At 60.5% G+C, this 12,237-nt stretch overlaps 1 protein-coding gene across 1 annotated transcript; it reads right to left on the bottom strand.

The window, feature by feature from the left end:
* Positions 1–3,049: 3,049 nt before the first annotated feature.
* On the bottom strand, positions 3,050–10,246 carry GBX1 (gastrulation brain homeobox 1). The gene is made up of 2 exons (XM_030264079.4): positions 9,583–10,246; positions 3,050–3,848 (listed from the first exon to the last, which is right to left on the bottom strand). The coding sequence occupies exons 1-2, from the start codon at positions 10,040–10,042 to the stop codon at positions 3,325–3,327; spliced, it is 984 nt and encodes a 327-aa protein (XP_030119939.1). The 5' UTR covers positions 10,043–10,246; the 3' UTR covers positions 3,050–3,324.
* Between the last annotated feature and the right edge of the window lie 1,991 nt (positions 10,247–12,237).

The raw sequence follows: 12,237 nt of genomic DNA, 5'->3' as shown, positions 1-12,237 counted from the left end.
TGGCAGTGCTGTCACCGTGCTCACTGTGCAGTGTGGGCAGTGCAGGGCACCGTGCTCTCTGTGCACTGTGGGCAGTGCTGTGCACTGTGCTCACTGTGCACTGTGGGCAGTGCTGTCACCGTGCTCACTGTGCACTGTGGGCAGTGCAGGGCACCGTGCTCACTGTGCACTGTGGGCAGTGCTGTGCACTGTGCTCACTGTGCACTGTGGGCAGTGCTGTGCACCGTGCTCTCTGTGTACTGTGGGCAGTGCAGGGCACCGTGCTCTCTCTGCACTGTGGGCAGTGCTGTGCACTGTGCTCACTGTGCACTGTGGGCAGTGCTGTCACCGTGCTCACTGTGCACTGTGGGCAGTGCAGGGCACCGTGCTCACTGTGCACTGTGGGCAGTGCTGTGCACCGTGCTCACTGTGCACTGTGGGCAGTGCAGGGCACCGTGCTCACTGTGCAGTGTGGGCAGTGCTGTCACCGTGCTCACTGTGCACTGTGGGCAGTGCAGGGCACCGTGCTCTCTGTGCACTGTGGGCAGTGCAGGGCACCGTGCTCACTGTGCAGCATGGGCAATGCAGTGTGGGCTTTGCTCTCCGCTGTGCAGGAGGCACCAGAGCCATCACAATGCTCAGGGTTCACAGGGAGCTCTGCTCTGCTCTTTGCCAGGAACACTCTGCTGCTCTGCAGCTCTCTCCAGCAGCGCTGGTGACAGCATGAGTCTGTCACCTCCAGCAGCTCTATACAGAGCTGCACCTCTGCAGCATTTGTGGGAATTTCAGCATGGCTGTTAGTAGGGTTGCAGTGTGTATGGGCTCTGGGGTTGTTCTAATACAACAACAACAAAACCCTCTAGGCAGCTAAAAACTGTAAGTGTTGGAACCACCTCAGTGGCAGCCCATGGATGAGCATGCAGTGGAGTGGGAGTGCTCTGCACATGGATTTCAGGTGGGCAGTGGCCTCTGTGGTGTGGGACATGGGTTAAAGACACAATAAACCCGTGCTGCCATTAGGGCAGGACATATCAAGCCAGTGTCAGTTACAAATGCCCAGTGGGACTAAGGGAGTTCTTGGACCTTAAAATAAAATTTGACTCTTTTTAATGTCACTGCCCCAACCCTGGACCTTTGGACACTTTCTGGAGTGTTGTGGTTAACGTGCACTGCTGTGCTGTGATTGGCTGCAGTGGCACAGACCCCTCATGTGAGACATTTGTAGTGGCAGAGCCCTGCATGTAACTGCAGAATGGCTTTGCCATGCCCTCCCACACAGAGGTGAGTACCAGCTCTTGTGCCAGAGCCACTGCAGTCACTGCAAACAGCTGCATCCCCTTTGCAGCCACGGAGCACAGCTGAGGTCAGAGCTGTCTCAGGCCAACACCCACCTGAGGACAGAGAAGTGGTGCAGGCTCAGGCAGCTCTACCCCAGCCTGCTGAAAAGGGAGCAGACAGTTTTCCTGAGAGCAGGGCGCTAGGGGCTGCTGCCAAAGCACATTTACTCCCCTGATCCAGAGGGAATGCCAGCAGGTGTTGCTACCTGGACAGGGCAAATCCATGCTGGGGATGCTGTGAGCAGCACCAGGCCAGGCATTTCCTGAGGACACTTTCTTGTTTCCAGGAGAGTAGTGCAGGGACAGAGGCAGGTGTCCTGCAGTGGAAGCCAACTGTGCTGAGAAACCAAATCCTGAAAGGATCCCACAGAACCCTCTCAGTACCTGCAGCAAATATTTCTGTGGAAAGAGCCCCACACCAGGGACATCTAGAAGCACAGCTTTGTCCAAATGATTGCTCTGATCTGAGCTGTGTCTGTGTCTGTTGGCCACACAAGCCAACTGGAGCCAAGGGGCAGAGACAGCCACCCCCCAGTGTTCCAAAGCTCCAGGGCACTGCAGGAGGACTCAGCTCTGAGCATGGATCCCACACTCCAGGTGAACAGAATGTACCTGCCAAAGAGGGAAGGGACATGCGGAGGGCGCACTGCCCCCCAGGCAGCATTCAGATGGCCCAGCCCTCGCTGTGGCATCAGGGAGGGCACTCAGGAAGACGGAGTCAGCTCTGGCTGTCAGGGATAGTTCCTGCTCTCCCAAGCTGGGTCTCCCAGGGAAGGTGACAGTAGCCGGCTGGACCATTTGTGACCCAGACTCCCTATCAAACCTGTGAGCAATTGGTGCCCTAGCCAAACCTTGGAGAGAGCCCTCCCCCTGTCCAGGAACCTCTGGTGACATTGCAACGGGTTTTGCTACCACAGCACAGGCATGGGAGCTCCCTTGCCCCATGGACTCGCTGATGTTTGTCACACCGGAACAGTTTTCCCAGGCTGGACACCCAGGGAGCCACACGGCGCTTGTGCTCTTGACTGGGCATGCAGCTGTGCCCTGTGCAAAACTGGGTTCATGGGGCTCTGGGGCCGGGCTCAGTATCTGAGGTGGCTGGCTGCGGAAGCAGCATCTCGTGCGATAGCTCTCAAGGGCCGAGAATGGCTGGCCTGGATGTGCGAGCCCCTTGTGTTGTTGCACCTGTCCCAGGGCATCAGCGCCAGGGAGCCGGGCCAGGGCAGCGGCCGCAGCCGTGCTGGAGCCTGCAGCAGCACACACGTTCCCGCACCCCGGGATGAGCTGCGGAGGCGGTCCCGAACCAGTCCTGGCCCCGGCTCCGCCGGCGGCAGGGCCGACCTGGAGATGCTCCCGGGCGCCTCCCGGCCCGCCCCATCCTCTTCTCTCTCCCGCGTCTCGGCACGGCGCAGCAGCGGCTGCAATGGAGCCCGCAAGGCCGCCGCTGCTGCTCGCACAGCCTCGGGATCCGCGGGCCCCGGTACCGGCACCGGCCGAGGGGCGGGTGAGCCCCGGAGCCTCCTCTTCTCCCGTCCGCTTGCCGCCCCGACCTCCGCGGCCGCCTCTCGGGGCCGGCGCAGCCGCCCGCTGCCCGTGCCCTGCCCGTGCTCGTGTCCTTGTCCCTGCCCCTTCCCTGTTCTCATCCCTCTCCCTTCCCTGCTCTCCTTCTCTGCCCGCGCCGGGCCGGGGCCGCAGGACCCCCGTTCCTGCAGCGAGGAAGAACGTGGTCTTGCTCCATAGAAAATAATTTATTGAAATCACAGCTATACATGGGCAGGCGGCAGCGAGGGCCCGGCCCGGCCCGGCCCGGCTCAGCCCGGCCCAGCGGGCGGCCAGGGCCCGAGGGCCAGGCGGCCGCACTCCCCGTGGCACGGACAGAAGGACACGCTGCCGTATGTACAGAGTTTACACGGAATAAATAAGGGACATGTACACAGGAGGGGGAGCGGGCGCTCGGCCCGCCCCGCGCCGCCGCCGCCCGCCCCAGGGTCCGGGAGCCCGGCCGGGCTCAGGGCCGGGCGCCCTGCTCGATCTGCTGGTGCTGGCTGCGCACGGCGAAACGATTGACGTGCACCGGGATGGGCACCACGATCTTGGGGTTGCGGACGGGCTCTCCCGAGCGGTTGCTGACATTGCCAGCCTTGATGCGTTTCCACTTGGCGCGGCGGTTCTGGAACCAGATCTTCACCTGCACCTCGCTCAGCTTCAGGGCATGTGCGATCTGCGAGCGCTCCGTCAGGCTCAGGTACTTCTTGCAGTGGAACTCCTTCTCCAGCTCCAGCAGCTGCTCGCTGGTGAAGGCCGTGCGGCGCCGGCGGCTCTTCCCGGCCGCGGAGCCCGGCGGGGGCTGCTCGGCGGCGGGGCCGCCCTTGCCCTTGCCCTTGGCTCCCAGCGCGGTGCCGGCGGCCGCCCCGTCCAGGAAGGGCTCCTCCTCGCTCTCGCCCGCCGAGCTCTCCTCCTCCCGCTCGCTGCACGGCGTCGCCGCCGACTTCACCTCCAGCTTCTCCTCGTCTGAGCTGTACGCCTTCCCGTCTGCGGGGCACACAGCGTCAGTGTCCGCCGGCGCACCCCGCCCGCACCCCGCCCGCACCCCGCCCGCGCCCGGCTCCCCCCGCTCCCAGAGCCCGCAGCCGCGGGGGAAGCTCGCCCCGCTCCCCCGGCGGGAGGCTGCAGCTCCTCCCGCTGTCTCGGACCCCGTCACTACCGCGTCCCGCAGCCCCGGAGCGGGCGAAGCAGCAGCCCCGGCTCCAGCCCCAGCAGCCCCGCACCGGCTCCTGCTGCGGGCGGCGCCAGCCGCTCCGCCCGCGGACCCCAGCGCCCTTCTTCCCGGCTGCAAGGGGCAGCACCGACGGACCCGGCGGCCACCCTGGCTCCGACCCCCTCAGCAGTGGCCCCGTCCCCATCCCACGGCCCAGTGGTAGCAGCATCACGGTCTTGGTCTAGCGGAGGGCATCCCAACACTTCCAGGGCTTGTCTGGATCTCCACGTAGGAAAGAACGCCCGTACCTTGTCTCAGCTCAGCCCCCCCTGTCTCTTCCCAGTGCACCAGCCCATCGATGCTGTTAGAAAGTAGCCAGCCAAGAGCTGAAGAACTGTCCTGGAAACAGCATCCAGAGCCAGCTCCAGCCCAGCAAACCTCTCTGCGGGGCTCTACAGGACATGGGGTGGCCCACTTCTGGCTCTCCCTCCCTAATCGAAGGATGCACCACAGCAGACTGTGCAGCCCGGGAACAAGGTGCTGAGGCAGCTGATGCTCAGGACTCAGCTACGCCCAGCAGTGGGCAGAGGGGCAGGACAGAACCTGTCAACATCACACAACAGACAGCACCTCATCCCAGGCCATCAGGCAGAATGCAGTGCTTGGATCACAGCAGACACCTCTGTTAAGATGCCTGTGAGGATATTGATGGGGTACTGGGGTATGAATCTCTTCCTTGCAAGCTTCTTGTGTCCCAAACTGCTGCCTGAAGGATTAAAGAGCCATGGAGCAAGGGAGGACACGGTGAGAGACAGACAGAGGAAAGAGGTTTGGAAGACAGTAAAGACAGTAATTTCCATAGTAGAAGGGCTCAAATTGAGAACATGCTCTCAGCCACAGACGGGTCATGAAGGGAGGACCAACAGCTATGCACAAGCAGGTGAAGAAGCTTTTCTGTCAAGCTGAGACTAGAAGAGACCAGAAGATTCTTCAAGTCTGACCCAAGAGCAGTAATCACTGCTGGAAGGTGTTGTCCTGAAGCACTGCTGCTCTATATAATCCAACATGCACAAGGAGAAGCAGCAGCTCTCCAAACTTCTAAGCAGTTCAGGTATTGGCACATGCAGCCACGGCCCCTGGATCACTGGCCACCTGACCTCATCTCAGTGGGAAAGGCAGAACAGCCCTCAGAAGCCTGACAATGCAGGGTTTAAATACACAAACAGAACTGCGGGAGACTACTTGAGCCCAGAAGACAGTCCTGGTAGTCTGGTGACTGTGGAGCTCCCACATCCCTTGTCAGTCCTGCAGCAATCCTGTGGCTTCCCGAGACCAGGCTCTGGAGATCTGGAATCTTCTCCCTCCTCTTCCTGTTTCCTACAGTGGGAAAGAACACCTTCATCTCTATCCTGCTGCAGAGTGATCTCTTTCTTCCTGAGGGTCAGGGGCAGGGGAAGAGATTTCCCATATGCATAGAGGGTAAAGAGATTTCGTGCTTGTGGGGCCGAGGATCAGCAGCAGGTGGCAGGGACCACTTTGGCTGCCGTTGCACAACCTCATGCAGGCACTTTGCTGAGGACAAGAAGAGCTTTCACTTCTGTGTACCACCTCTCTCTGGTGGAGCATGGGGCCTGACAAGGTAAGAGAGCTCTTATGAGGAATTCAGTGTCTTCCTCAAGGGCTCTTTAGGTCCTGCCCTGGCACCACAGCTCCCCAGGGATGGAAGATGGCATCCCAGCAGCCACACCAGCAAACAGTGCTTGGAGGGCACTTTGCTCCTGTCAGCTCAGGCTGTGCCTAGGAGATTGGAAAAAGACTGAGCAATATGATGGTTTTCAAAACAGCTGCTATCTCTGAATACTCTCTTCTGAACCAGACTCCAAATTTTAAATGGAGCACTCTCACATTTGTGTCTTATAAAAGGGCTGGGTTTGCAATAAGGAACTTGGAACTACTTGATAACATAATCTAAATTGGATGTGTTCACAAAGAAAATTGGTATATTGGTCTGTTAGTCACCTACTATGTCCCCAGCAAGGAAGGAATGAAGGCAGGGAATCCCACCCATGTGGTTGGGGTATACTGAGACCTTCAAGGCCTTTGAACAGTAAGTGAAGCTGTCATGAAGAAAAGCATCATGACTGAAAAAACAGTGAGAAGCAGTAAATGAAGAACAGGGTTGACCCGCTGGTTTGTCTTTCACAAAGTCACAGCTATTCATTGATCTTGTCAAAGACATTGAAGAGAGTCCAAAGGGGGGGGTCACAAAAATGTTCTGGGGGCTGGAGCACCTCTGCTGTGAGGCCAGGCTGAGAGAGTTGGGGTGTTCAGTGTGGAGAAGAGAAGGCTCCACGTAAACCTTATTGAAACCTTTGAGTACTTAAGGAGGGCTTGTAAGAAAGACAGAGACTTTAAAGCCTCTTGTGATGGAACAAGGGGTGATGATTTTACCTAAAAGGTCAATTAAATGAGGCATAAGAAAGAATTATTCACAACGAGTGTGGTGAAACACTGGCATAGCTTGCCCAGATAAGTAGTGGATACCACATCCCCAGCAACACTCAAAGCCTGGTCAGACAGGGCTCCGAGAAACCTGATGTAGTTGAAGAGGTTCCAGCCCACGGCAGGGAGTTTGGACTAGGTGGCCTTTAAAGGTCCTTGCCAACCCAAACCATTCTGTAATTCTGTGATTGGGGATGTGGAAAGCATGGTGAAGAGACTTGAGTGTCACAGGTAACAAAGCTATCAGGGAAGCATCAGGAAGACCTGGGTCAGGAATGGGTGTTGTGATGAGCCCTGGGTTGGTAAGGGGAACAACAGAAACTTCACCCTGTCCCTGACTGAATGTACTGTCACTACACCAAACCAGGAAAGAGTCTCAGAGTGCTGCCTGAATCTCAGAGGAGATCTGTACAGCTCAGGAACAAACCAGCTCTCACAAGAGGTGTGGAGAGCTAGGGCTGTTAAGTACCCTTACACCAGGGGTCATACCTTTGTGGCAGCTGTAGAAATAAACCAGACCTCAAGCTTTGCTGCTTCTCACCACCAGTTTCTCTACATGCCTCTTCCTGCTCAAGAAGGGTGGCAGTTGCTGGAAGCAAGTTTCAAACCCAGTGGATGCAGAGAAAAGTCCTAAAATAGTGCATTAATTCCTTTGGCTGATCCAGAAAGCAACTGATCCTGTGTCCACAGACACCTGCACGATGGAGATACTAACAGAGCCTAGGGACAGCAGCCGTCACTCCAGAGTATAAGTCACTAAATGTCAGCAAAACTATCAAAAGGGGGAATTTATTCTTCACGAGGTTCTTCTACAGGTAAAAAAATCTGTGCAACATCTTGCCATCTTGATGTGGCTGATGTCACGGTTATCCCTCCTTTCTGGTGGACTCCAGGGGAGATTAGATAAGGCCACAGAAAACAAATTAGTCAAAGTTTACTAAATATACGGAAACAACACTTGGAACAGGAACTCCTGATGTGCAGATGGTTGGATGTGAGGGAAGTATCATTTTAGAATTGACCACTGAACATGTTGTGCTCTCTTGCTTTTCCCTGGACAACTACTTTTGGTCAGGGCCACAGACTGGATGTGAGAGCAAACTGCAGTATAGATAGTTTTTGATGGCTCCTGTTGACATGAATCATCTTTCTATTCCTTAGTACTGGAAAAAGCTCACAACAACCCTCCTGAGTTTCTCCTAAGATGGTTGTAAAACAAACCCCACTGTCCATCTCCAGTTTTGTCTGGTACAGCCAGGAGAAGCAGTAGGTAAAGGTAGCCACGTTTGGCCTGACAAATCCTCCTGGACCTGGGCAAAGCAGCCCACAGAACTGGGTCTAATGGGCATATGTCTGTGCAGAAGGACAAGCACCCCTCATGAGCAAACCCAGTGCTCAGAGGCAACAGGGGACGAACAGAAGTAGCAAGACATCTTTCCTTCGATCATATGATCCAGTTGCAACAGGAAAAGTCTTAGAGGTAGGATTTCTTGGATTTAGAAGTGGCTACGGTTTGGGACAGTTCATCTGAGTCCCTTGGGAGGAGAGAACATATTGGGCTCAGTTATGGAGGAGCCATAGAGGGAGATCAAGCACAATGCAGTTCATCTGCTCACAGACTGGAAAGGTGAGGTCGTATAGACCTGGTTTTGGCCAGGGCATTGAGAAGACTTTCACAGAAAAAGTAAGACTGCATTGGGCTTTTGACTCAGCACAGGGGCTGGGGAGCACGGGAGGAGCACCCAATAACCCAGAAAGGCAAGGGAGAGGCAGAATGCCCCCATTGTCCTGCTTGGGGTGAGAGGTCTAAGGGGTACCTGAGTGTGTGAAATGCTCTTTTGAGGGGCGAACAAGGCAGGGCAAGGAAGACACCTGGGCTTACTCAGGAGAGACTAAAGAGAGGATGGAGAACAAACAGCCAAGCACTGCAAGAAGCAGCAGAGATTCTCAGCACGCATCCATGCCAGGAAGCCTGTGAGACAAAGGTGGATCCCAGGAGCAGCCAGGAGAGACAGCTCAAGAGAGGCCATGCCAGAGAAGCAGCAGCTGGCTCGTCTGTGTCTTGCCGCAGGGACCCCTCACGCCGCGCGCTGCAGGACCTAGCGGGGAGAGCGGAGTGCTGGACCTGGCTGAGAAACACGGAGCAACAAGTCTCCGAGGCTGCTGCTGGCGCACTCGGGGAGCGGTCGCAGCGCACAAAGGCGAGGACCCCGACGAGAGCCGTTCCCGCCCGCACCGCGGATCCCGGGAGGGGCGCTGCCGCCTGCCCGCGCCGTCGGGCTGAGCCGGTGCCGAGACGGCGGCGCGGCGGGCAGGACGGAGAAGAGCGGGGCTGCGGCGGCCGCCTCGCCGCGGGACCTGCTCCGCCGTCGCCCTGCGGGGCGGGCTCGGGGCAAACTTTAGAAAGCCGGTGGTCGCAGCGCGGTGACGCCGGAGGGACCGGCCCGGGCCGCCGCACCAGGCTGGGGACAAGGCGCAGCCCCGCGCCGCAACAAACGGGACCGGGACGGGGACCAGAACCAAGATCGGTGCGGGCGGGGAGGGCTGCGCACCGAGACGTGGGACGCCCCGCCGCCTTCCTCCTCCCTTGCCCCGGGCCGAGTGCCAGGACCTCGGAGAGCTCCGTGCGACCGGTCCGGCCGCGGCCCCGGGCCGCGGCGCTCCAGTCCCGCCGTGGCGTCCCCGTGACCGGCCGCTCTCCCGCCCCTCCCGCTCCGCGGCCCGGCCGAGGCAAGCGAAGTTTGGCTCCCATCCGGGAAAGCTTCCATCCGGGCCCGGGACGGAGGGGAATCGGCTCAGTACTCCGAGCCGGGCCGGGAGTGCGGCCGAGGGCAGGTCCCGCCGCCACCGGGTTCCGCTACGCCGCCGTCCTGCCCGCCGCGCCCGGCCCCGGCACCTCCGCTCCGCGGCTGCCGTCCTGGCGAGCTCCGGCCCGCAAGACCGCCTGCCCCCGGTGCCGCTGGGACGGCGGAGAGGAGCCGGGCAGGTCTCCCCGGGGCTGCGCTGGTCCGGGTGAGGCGGGGCGGGTGCTCTGCGCCGGGCAGGACGGGCCCGCGCCGCTCTTACCTGCAAGGCCAGGGAAGGGCTCCGGGAAGTGCAGCGGCGGCTCGGCCGGCCCCTTGTCGCGGCCCGGGGGCAGCTCCTCCGCCTCCAGGCCGTCGGCGCCGCGCCGGCAGCCGGCGTCGGGGGTGGCGCGCGGCGGGGGCAGCTCCTGCGGTGGGTAGAAGCCGTCGGGGGGCTCGGAGAAACTGGGCAGGGCGGTGGTGAGCGCCACCATGGAGGGCACGGCCTGGCCCAGGCTGGCGCAGAAGGTGTTGGTGAGGCGGCCGGCGAAGGAGGCGAGCGGGGCCAGCGGCGGCAGCCCCGACTGCAGCGGGGCGTGGGACAGCGCCTGCGGTAGCACCAGCGGCCGGTACGGCATGAACATGGGGTAGCCGGTGTAGAGCAGGTGCCCGGAGCGCGGCGGCGGCGTCCCAATGAGCGAGTCGATGGAGAAGGCGGTCCCCTGGCCGCCGGGTCTCTGCATGGCGAGCGGGCGCCTCCGGCTCAGCCGGCACCAACTTTCCGGCGAGCTCGGGCCGCCGCCAACTCGCCGCGATCCCGCCGCCGCCGGGCCCCGCCGCCGCGGCCCCGGCCCCGGCCCGCGCCCTCCGCCTCCCGTGGGCTCCGGCGCCCGGCGAGAGCTGCCGCCCGCCCGCCCGCTCGCTGGCTCGGCGCGGCGGAGTGGAGGCGCGCTCGGAGCCGCCCGCCCGCCCCGCCGCGGGGGGGCCGGGCCGGGCCGCCGAGGGGAGGGGGGAGGAGGGGAGGGGAGGCGGGCGGGGGTGTCGCCCTCTGCTCTCATCCATCTTCTGCACATCACGGTCGAGTTCCTCCTTCAGCGCCCGCTCCGGCGGGGCAAGGCGCCCCGCTCCCCCGGCGCGGCCGGCCCCTGGGAAGGCGCCTCCCCCTCCCGCCTCATCAGCTGTTATTAATGGTGATTGATGATTAGCAATTACGGGGCCAGGACAAGGGTGCTTTTGTGGGGACGGGACGGGGCCGCGCCCCTCCGCACAGCCCTCTCCGGGCCCGGGCCCGCGGACGGGGCGAACCGGCTCCGCTCCGCCCGGCACCACCCTGGCTCCCGCCGCCGGACCCGAGCCGGGCGTCCCGGCAGCTCCTGGTGGCCGAGCCCGCGGGGAGCGGTCCGGGGACGGCAGCGAAGGGCGGGCTCCAGCGCCCCGACGGACCGGCCCTGGCCAGGCACCGGCCGCGCCGTGCCGTGCCGTGCCGTGCCGTGTCTGCAGACCGCCCGAACAGGGCGCGGGGAGAGCGACCACGGGGCAGGGGCGGGACTGCCCCTTTCTCGGCCCTGGAGCCTTGTCAGCTCGTAGCGGGGTTTCCGTGAGACCGGCGGGCTCGAACGCCGCGGGGCCGGGAGGACCGCGGGGCCTCCCGCGGACGCACCCGGGTCAGGGTGGGAGGCGGTGGCGCATCCTGAAATGTCCCCTCTTGCTGCTCCCCCGGGGCCCCGACACCGCTCGCCCCCCCGCACTCCGCGTGTCGGACTCGTCCCCCGGGCACGGCCAGCAGCCCTGGTGCGCATCACTCCACCTGCAGAGCCGGCGAGAGCCGTGCGAGGAGAAAGCTCCCGAGCCGCGGCTCCGCTGTGCTCTCTGTGTCCGGAGGAACATCGCCTGCCTCTGGTGGGGAGTCCCCGCGCTAAAACAGAGGACTTTCTGCCCCCAGCTCGGCATTTGGGTTGTCCTGTCTATAGAGAGCTGCTCACCAGACCTGCAGCAGGCAAACGGAAAGCCTGCTTCAGAAGAGTATCAGGATTTTTAAAGTGATTGGAAGCCAGGAAATGCAAGCTGGAGTCATGTCTATGCTCACTCCAGCTGTAGTTTCAGTGGCACAGTGACACTCCAGACCTCTAGCTCTCACTTAGGGGTATTCCTCTTCTCAAGTCCCCTGTGTGTTCCTGCCTGCATTTCCCCTTTGACCAGGGTTGCATCACCCCAGGCTGCTTAGCTACCCAGGCTGCCTGGTGGCATCGATATCTGTGTAAACACATGGATTTCTCTACCATCACCTTCTGCTTTGTCCCTGAGGTTGTCTGGAACACCACTTTGAAGTGTGTGTTTTCTGTGGGACATGACAGCCCAGCCATGGAATTGGACACTTGGATCCTGTGTGGAGCATTTAAGTGAGGCAAAATAGGCCCACTGTACTTAAAGTCGGCCTTCCTCCACTAAACAGGCACAATCAGAATCCCCAGGGCCCAGATATGACATCCCACAATCGCCTCTTTCTTGTCTTTTGTGCCTTTTTCTGTGGCACATCCTTGTGGTCCCAAAGAATTATCCCTCCACAGCAAGAACAGCCCCGCTCCAAGTGAGGGAAATGGGTGTGGAGAAGTCGATGGTACAATAATCACCCAGGCTCAAATATTGAATCATAAAACTGAGGCATAGGGGATCCCTGTCACCACTCTGATGCAGACACCTCCTGTCCTTGGATTGCTGAGAGTGTGAGATGTTCATCTTTGCAGGTCACTGACTGGCTGTGGCCCCTAGTCAGGATTAGGGCCCAGATTCCAGGGTGGGAAGGAAAATGGCAGTGACAAGCATTTGGATTAATCTCACCACAGAGACCAGTTGTGACACAATAAGGGACATGGCTCCAGATCTGCTGGTCAGCATCCATGTTCTGTCTGGCCTTGCCCCAGCTCTCTGCCTCATCAGA

Source organism: Taeniopygia guttata, chromosome 2 (genome assembly GCF_048771995.1).
Source record: "Taeniopygia guttata chromosome 2, bTaeGut7.mat, whole genome shotgun sequence".
Classification (NCBI taxonomy): domain Eukaryota; kingdom Metazoa; phylum Chordata; class Aves; order Passeriformes; family Estrildidae; genus Taeniopygia; species Taeniopygia guttata.
The sequence above is the reverse complement of the archived record's forward strand: the minus strand, read 5'-3'. Positions and strand labels throughout refer to the sequence as shown.

Bases quoted from the DNA above. Each gene is read 5' to 3' on its own strand.
- GBX1 (XM_030264079.4), bottom strand. From the start codon at position 10,042: ATGCAGAGACCCGGCGGCCAGGGGACCGCCTTCTCCATCGACTCGCTC. The intron at 3,849-9,582 runs GTAAGAGCGGCG...TGTGCCCCGCAG, and splicing joins GCCCTTCCCTGGCCTTGCAG to ACGGGAAGGCGTACAGCTCA.